General features: G+C 46.5%; 1 protein-coding gene across 1 annotated transcript; it reads right to left on the reverse strand.

The window, feature by feature from the left end:
• Positions 1-1,581: 1,581 nt before the first annotated feature.
• dla (deltaA) lies at positions 1,582-8,079 on the reverse strand. The gene is made up of 11 exons (XM_084374914.1): positions 7,530-8,079; positions 7,071-7,373; positions 6,720-6,780; positions 6,362-6,619; positions 5,275-5,335; positions 5,042-5,172; positions 4,300-4,469; positions 3,822-4,038; positions 2,932-3,712; positions 2,720-2,828; positions 1,582-2,607 (listed from the first exon to the last, which is right to left on the reverse strand). Exons 1-11 carry the CDS (start codon positions 7,596-7,598, stop codon positions 2,602-2,604), a joined length of 2,166 nt encoding a protein of 721 aa, XP_084231040.1. The 5' UTR covers positions 7,599-8,079; the 3' UTR covers positions 1,582-2,601.
• Positions 8,080-8,328: the final 249 nt, after the last annotated feature.

The following is an 8,328-nucleotide window of genomic DNA, read 5'->3' on the forward strand; positions in this document are numbered from 1 at the left end:
CATGTATAATTCTTTTCATTTATTTTTTAAATCTTGTTTGACATAAAGAGGTGGTAAAAACAACTTCTCACAGTTTAAGATAACTGCCAACAGAACAGGATTAACTAGATGTACAGTATAATTTTATGTGGTAAACAAATGTTGAACATTACCCCAGATGCCAGAGGGTTAAATAAAAACAGAAAAGCTCTCATAGAAAAACTTATTGAAAAAACTTCAACTATTTTATTAATCAGTTTTACATGATAGTCAATTCATATATTTGGGTTTTTAGCTGTTGGTGGACACAACAAGGAACTAAGTGTCAAAATGAAAAACTGTTGTGCATTTTTCACTCTTTTCTGACGGATTAATCGTCTATTGGATAAATAAAGGTTGTTTCAGCAGCTGTCAGGTAAAAACAAAAAGGTGTTTTTTCACATCTTTGAATTTGAATCAAACATTAATGTGGTCACTGTTGTTCTGTGACTTTTCTCACAGAGTTCTGACCCTTAAAAGCTGCTAAATTCTTGATGCGTACTCTTTTATAATGTGAAAAAAATAACTCCTTTATTCCTCAAATTGTTGACTGAATGCTTTTTTTGTGTCCCTGACCAACATACTGTAGTTCCTTTGTCTGCATTCATCACTCAACACAAAAGTCCTCTGAGGTGTCCTCTTATCTCTGCCATTTCTCAAAAATCCCAACATATTTATCAGGAGGACAATGTAGAAGCTGTCTTTTCTTGACGGCCCATAGATATTCTCCTTTTTTTCCCCGGGAGCTCAGGGCCTTTGAAGGTCTGGCTGGTCGTGGCTGAACTCTGGCCAGAAGGCATCTGTTACTCAACAACATCTGTTCCTGTTACTCTCTTTCTCCCAGCATGCCGAGGGACACGCAGGCTCTCCCAAGGGTGGCCTTTTGTGTGCCCCATTGTCAATTCCATCATTGTCTGTGCTGAAGTCTGTTCCCATAATGCCGCGGGGTTATAAACCCCTCCAGAGGCCGACTCTACCGGGCTGATGATTTACAGTTATTTGTGTCTTGAAAAACAATCAACGTCCTTGTGGGGCAATTAAGAAAGAAAACTGAGGGGAATTTAAAGAGCTAATTGAGAAAAGTAAAATGTGAAGTTTCCCTCGCTGACACGATGGCTGTGTTTAAATGTGACAAAACTTTTACTGCAGTGGAAGGATAGAAGTGAGAAAAAAAGCCACTAAAGTTATTTTTGGTGGGAAACAGGAAGGGTGGAAAAACCAAAAACCCAAAGAGCTGGACGTCCAGTAGGCGTAACTCTACATTGATCTGAATTTTAGAGCCATGAATTACCTGACTTGTTCTTTAGGGGGAGAAATAGGAGTGGTAAATCTAGCGTAGGGACATTGTTTTTTATGAATAGGCCCCCTCTCCCGTCTCCAGGGAGACACTTTCAACTTCTGGCAGTAGCCAACAGTGTCGGCATAGAAAAGCCCACTATGGGGTCGCCAGGGGAAGACAACAGATGTTACTGATTAACTTTGCTCACAGACCCCTAAAGAAGTGTTTTTTTTTTCAGAGTGCCTGCAGATGGACAAAACAAAAAAGTTGGACGCAATTAAACGTTTCATGTTTAGCAATATTTATTTGGAAAAATAGTCTTGGCTAATTCCTTCATTCAAAAACGGTAAAGGAGACAGTGACATAACAATTTGTACAGTACAATCCCTCTTAAATAACATTTTTCTTAAAAAAAAGAGTCCCATTGACCTGAAGTGCCTTTGCAAATATCATCATTAAAAAAAAAGCCAACTTAAATAATCATAACAAACATCACAAATATACAATACAAAATAAAAATAACACAAAATCATTAAATTAACTTAAATTAAATCATAGTTTTTTAAATCATAACTTTTTTCTTGTTTTTTCTTTCTTTATTTTACAAAAAGGACAATCTGTATCAAAAAGCAACATTTTTTTTTTTTTGTAATTAAGACCAAAGTTTTCATGTCCCCGAAAAAAGAAATGAAAAAAATGAACAATACTATGTCATAAATGGTTTTGGAGGGGGCTTAGGGGAAGAAAACGCACTTCAGTTTAACACAGTGATCAAGTATACATACAGTCTTCACAGGTGTGGTGATGGGTGCACAGCCCATGTGAACAGCCTCATGAAGAACAGGCCAGTATGGCCAAACATCCACCGTTTGATGCAGTTCCTGCGCTCAGCAACGGCGTGTGGGTTAGAGAAAAGGCCTGGGTGCAAATGTTGCAAAAACAAAAATCGTAGCGTCGCACGTTATCGCCACGAGACACTGTCCGTTTATATCTTATTTATTTTTTTACCCCCTCTCCCCGATAAAAGGCAGAACAGAAAGCTAAGTGGCAGTTTACTTTCAACCGTAAACTTTTCTTTTTCTTTTTTTTTTTTTTTACCCCGCCAGTTCTTATCCCACAGGCCGCCGCTGCCTGCGCTTAGTTTCCAGTAGAGAACCAGCTCACTCTGAATATCAGTTAAACGTCTCAGTATCAGCAGCAGTCTCAAGGCGGGACACCTCCCCCTAGGGTTAGAGCAGCATCTGAAGGAGTATAAAAACTCTCCCATAGAGCAAATGAGCAACGGGCAGCCCATTGGTGGCTCGTTACACCTGCAGATACAACAAGAAGACAAAAAAAACATTAGTTTGTTGTGCCACACGATCACAGACGGAAGTCCTGATACACTGAAAGGTAAAACAAAGTCAAGCGAACACAACTCACCTCAGTTGCAATTATACATTCGTCCTTCTCCTCTGACATCACAAACACAGATTTGTACTTGGTGTCCGCACATGCAGACATTTCTGGGGCTTTCTTTTCTGATGCATCGCTGCAGGAAAGACAGAAAAAACATCATTAGCTCCGTCATTCTGACAGCCTCAGTAATACAGTTGGTTTGAGAGGTTTGAAACTTTTCAGCAAAAAATATTTACCATTTTAAACGTTTGCTGCGTTTCTCCTCGAACTCAAATGAGTCCAGGGATTGGCACTTGTCCTCACAGGCGGCCTCAAGCATGGCCTCTTTAGCCGCCTGCTCGTAGTTGACCTCTTGTACGAGGTTGTAGTCTGCAGGCGGATTGCGGCTCTTGTAGCTGCTCCTCCCTGGTGACGATCCTTCATCGGGGTCACCACTGCATAAGTCCATCTTCTTGTTGATATTTTTGACGCCTGGCGTTGGCATCACACTGACCGCAAGGTCCCTGTCACTCCGGTGACAGTTGTTAGTCAGGTTATTTATTGTCTCTCCCTCACTGACGGTTTCTATTTGACCGCCGCGCTGGGATTTCGATCGGAAAAATCCTACAAGTACGGCGCATCCTGCCAGCAGCAGCAGCACCAGGGCCACACCGGACCCGACAGCCATCCAGGGCACCTCCGACCCGCGGATGGCAGCGTGCTCTGGAAGCAAGAACTGACAGTTTCTGCCACCGTAGCCAGGAACACACGCGCAGACGTAGCGGTTGTTTCTCTCGTGGCAGGTGGCGCCGTTGTGGCAAGGGTTGTGTTCACAGCGGCTGATGGGTGAGCTGCAGTTGCGGCCGGTGTATCCCGGCGGGCAGGTGCAGGTGTAGCCATCAAGACCTTCCTGGCACGTCCCGCCATTTTGGCAAGGGTACATAGAGCACTCGTCCCCGGTGTGGTCACAGTTCATGCCAGTGAAACCATCGGGACACTGACATAGGTACGAGTTGACGAGATCCACACAACGGGCACCTGAGAACAGAGGAATAGATGTTTGGTCAGGAAGTTGGAATGACAAGTTGTTTGGATTCAAAAGGAACTCAGAAAGAAATTTGCACAACTTCAATGAGATCTGTCTTACCGTTGGAGCAGGGGCCAGAGGTGCAGTGGTCAATCTTCTTCTCGCAGTTGAACCCCGCGTATCCTGTGGGGCACTGGCAGAAGTAGCCTCCGTCAGGGTTGTCAGCACAGCGGCCACCGTTGGAGCAGGGCCCATCAGCGCACGTCATGGCACTCAGCTCGCAGTTGTTGCCATAGAAACCGTGAGGGCAAGTGCAGGTATATGTGTTCTCCAAATCCTGTGGGGGAGAAAATAGAACAGGCTCGACATCAAGATCTGTCTCGTAACTGCAGCTGCTGCAAGCTGAACGTCTTTACATCTCACTGTGCCTCGTGTTGTATCTGTTCCATTGTTTTGGAAGCTTTTTCTGGCTTAATGTGAAGTCAGGAGAAAGAGATGGAAGAGAAGGGATGAAGGCTCGTGACATGTGTGAGCCACAGTTGACAGGATGTCACTATTCTCATTCCAAGATGTCTTAAGAAGTAAAAACAACACTTACAGTGCAGCTCCCTCCGTTGCGACAGGGGTTTCCAGCGCATTCGTTGACCTGGGTCTCACAGCTGGCCCCAGTGAAGCCGGGCTTGCAGGAACAGGTGTAGCTGCCCTGACCAGTGTTGCTACAAGTGGCTCCATTCATGCAGGGCTTGTGGTGAGTGCAGTAGTTGAGATCTGGAAAGACACAGCGAACACATGTGGATTAGCCACAGCACAACACATGGCGGGACAACAGCAGCGGCGACAGAATGTCTTTTTTGTCCTCCGGCACACTCGACTCTTTCTCTTCTTCCAGTGGTTTTTTTTTTGTTTCCTGTCTGTGCTGTTCACTTGGAGACAACTGCAGCTCTGTTGTTGTTTCTTTACCGCAGTGATGACGCCTCATTTTGTTCCTCTCCTGCCCTTTTCTTTTTACATCGTTGATGACTTTTACCAGTTATCAAAAATGAAAGATGGGAGATGACACGGGGCAAAGATCTTGCGCCGAACTACAGACTTTCTAACTGTCTCGTCTTCCCACTCAGCAAAGGCTTCGGTCAATTAACAACTGAAGTAAACCCAGAAACACTGATGTGGTGATTTGCTGGTTCAAAGACCATGAAAATGGTTCAGAGTGGAGTTGAAAAATCATCTTTTCATCTGATATTCTTCCAGCTGTACTTCACTTTTTTTACAAACTGAGCCTCAACAACCTTGATCAGCCAATCACCCTATCACTGATCACTCTCATCACACTCTCTCCTCACCTTGGTTGCAGAAGAGTCCTCCCCAGCCCTCCTGACAGTTGCACTGCCAGGGCTGCTGGCAGGTCCCGTGGAGGCAGCCCGGGTAACGAATGCACTCGTCGCAGTAGCGGCCTTTGAATCCCACTCTGCACCTGTTGTTGTCCAATTAGGAGGAAACACCGGTCAGTCCACTCACATTACCTCATGCGTCCCACTAATTAATTAATGCCCCAGTGAACCAAAGACAAACTTACTTGCACTCTCCGGGTTTCTCGCAGAAGCCGTGCTCTTCGTCGCAGCCCGGCAGGCAGATCGCTGTAGAGAGAGAAAAAAAACACCTTTTTAGACTTTTTAGGAAAAACAACTCAAACACAGGTTCATGGCTTAGTTTTCTCTTCGAGATATGACGTTTATCACCCAAAGCCCCAAAAAAGTCATTAAAATAAATGAAAGGAGAGGCTCCTAAAACCTATTAGCTGTTACCTTAAACTCAATCTCCTTATCACCGTGGAAGAATTTTCTGCTTAACATAGTGCTGAGACAAAGGAGGGGGTGTGTGAATGTGTGTGTGCCGAAGAGAGCTACACACACACACACACACACACGCACAGACCCCCTCAGCCCACCCCACCACCCTCTTTTTTTTTTCTTCTTCGCTGCGGGTCAAAACTCTTTTATTCATTCTGTGCGCACACACACACACACACACACACACACACACACACACACGCACACACACACACACACACACACACACACACACACTCCCCTTAATGTCTCGGATTGGGGCAGATAAGAGTGGACAGCTGGCGAGTGTGTTGCCAGTGCGCGACAGCTGCTCCATTGTCTCCTCTCTGCCGGCAGCTGCCCACTTCAAACAATACCTCCCCCGCCTCGGCCAATCAGCGCCCGGCCCACTCCGAGAGTAACGAATCGGAAGGTAGCATGTAAATTTATGGCACGCGTGAGATTATTCCCCAAAAAACTTTCCTTAGAATAAATCAAGTGGTCGTGTGTGTGTGTGTGTGTGCGTGTGTGAGGGAGGAGGAGGGGGTGCGTGTGGTGTTTACGCACAAGTTGCCTTCTAACGGCACTCAGAGGATCTGATTACAGCCCCAACAGAGAAAATTAACTTTTTTAATACTTTATGTTTTCTACACTTTTTAACAAATAACATCTTTACATCATCGTATAATCTGTTTATCTGAAGTTTAAAGCAACTTTATTGGGTTTTTATCTCTGATCATATCTTCTTTTTTTCAATTTGTGTCTTGAAATATCACACACACACGTCTACACACACACACTCCGGACACAATAACAAAAAGTTGTGTTACTCACGTTCAGTGCAGTACTGTCCCTTCCACCCGGAGTCGCACACGATCTCCCCGCGCTCTCCACAGGTGAAGTGGCCGAAGGCGTCGTCTCTGGGCCGGCAGAACACCGAGCAGCCGTCCCCGTAGTAGTGCTCATCGCACACGAAGCGGTACGAGTACTTGAGCTCCGTCCTGCCGCCGGTGTGCAGGTCCTGAGACCAGTCCTCTCCCACCGTTAGATGCCTCTGTGTGGTCATGGTGCTGATGACGCGCTCTGGATTCTCTAAAGTGCACATGTGGAGGGGGAAATTTAAGGGTTAAGGCATGAGGAAAGTGCGTGAATGTGACAAAGATTGAAAAAGGGAAGGGTGTTTGTTTCCTACCTGTGGAGAGGTCGTCTTTGGAGTCGGTGTGTAATGCCTCAATGATCAGCGAGAAGGTCCCCTGGGAACACAAATGGCTTCATGAGACAGGTGGCCAGCGGAGATGTGGCGATAACATCAAGCAAAGGCCCGAGGCGACTGTGCCATACACCCTCTGTGCTGAATGCAAACTGTCTAACCCGATCTGCTGAAACTGAATACCTGTAAACTTTGTGCGCTCTCGGCTCTTAAGCTGTGGTCAGAGATCGTGCCGCGGCGCGTTTTTACGCACGGATTTACAACAAAAAAAATGGCGCGATTCTGTCGCCTGCGCTTCAAATAGTGAAAATGGACATGAATGGCTGAACTTACCGGCCACGTGAAGCCGAAGTTTATCCTGACGGGGTTGCTGAATGAACTCTCCGGGATGACATCGGGGACCTGGAACGAGTTGGAGCCGAGCACGGGCGTCACGGCGCCGCCGTAGGTGCACGGAGGCTCCGGGGAGGCGTTGGGCTGGTAGTGCTTGAGACAGATCCTGAAGAAGGTTTGACATTCGCACTGCTGCTGGAAAGACGACGTCAGGCCTCCCTTACAGCAGTTTTTGTTGCCCTGTACTCCCTTCTTGTTTAGGAACTCCTGCAACTTCAGCTCAAAAACTCCCGAACAAAACCCCTGCGGAGGAAAGCAACTTCTCATTAACTACACACACACACCGCGCGTGTATGAGTGAGTGTTGTGGTGGGAGGGGAGGGAGGGAGAGCAGGAGGAGGAGGAGGGGGTGATGGTTCATTGTTTGGGGAAAAAAATTATAAAGATTCAGGAGCTTACCTGGCACAGGAACATGGACATGACGGCGAGAGTCAGCAGGATGACGCGCCCCATATTAAATAAATACATAATAAATAATAAATAAATAAAGTAAAAAGTCTCGGGGCTCGGCTTGTCCTCAGGGTGCCTCCTCCTGTTCAATCCCTCTGAGGAAGATGCATCGAGCACGTTTCTGTCGCCTCACGGGGTTCTCGCATCAACTGCTGCCGCTGTCAGCCGCGCCGCTCTCACTCATGTCCCGAGGAGCGAGAAGAGGATAAATCCCAATCCTTCAAAATAAATAAAAAGATCACAAAAACAAGATCTGTGAACTTGTGCGAGTGCGCGTTCAAAAACAGAGAAGTCCTCCAGTTCCGTTAGAAAGCGTTAATCCAATGCGTAAAGAGGGAAAAAAATAAAAGATGCGTTCCTTGTTTTGTTTTGTTTTTTAGTGGAAGAAAGTGGAAGGTTTTAGGAAGTAGCTTTTTGTGTGAAGGTCTTGGTCTAACCCAAGGACAGATTTGTCACTGGTCCAACATGCTTCCTTCTTCCTCCTAATGTCTTTCCTCACTGTGAACTGTGCGTCTGTCTCCAGCCAAGGCCGCCTGCAGCCTGTTATATACGGCCTGACACATGCTATGGTAATAACATGCAAATGGACGCCCCCCTCCTCCTCCTCCTCCTCCACCTCCTCCTCCTCCCCGACTTCACCTCCCAATCTGGCCCGGCTCTCCACAATGGGATCCCATGCAAGTACCCCAACAGCCTCCCTGTAGCCCCCCCAGCAGCAGCAGCAGCAGCAGTGCAGCACACGCAGCGT

This window comes from Pagrus pagrus, assembly GCF_965226575.1.
Source record: "Pagrus pagrus genome assembly, chromosome: 2".
NCBI lineage: Eukaryota > Metazoa > Chordata > Actinopteri > Spariformes > Sparidae > Pagrus > Pagrus pagrus.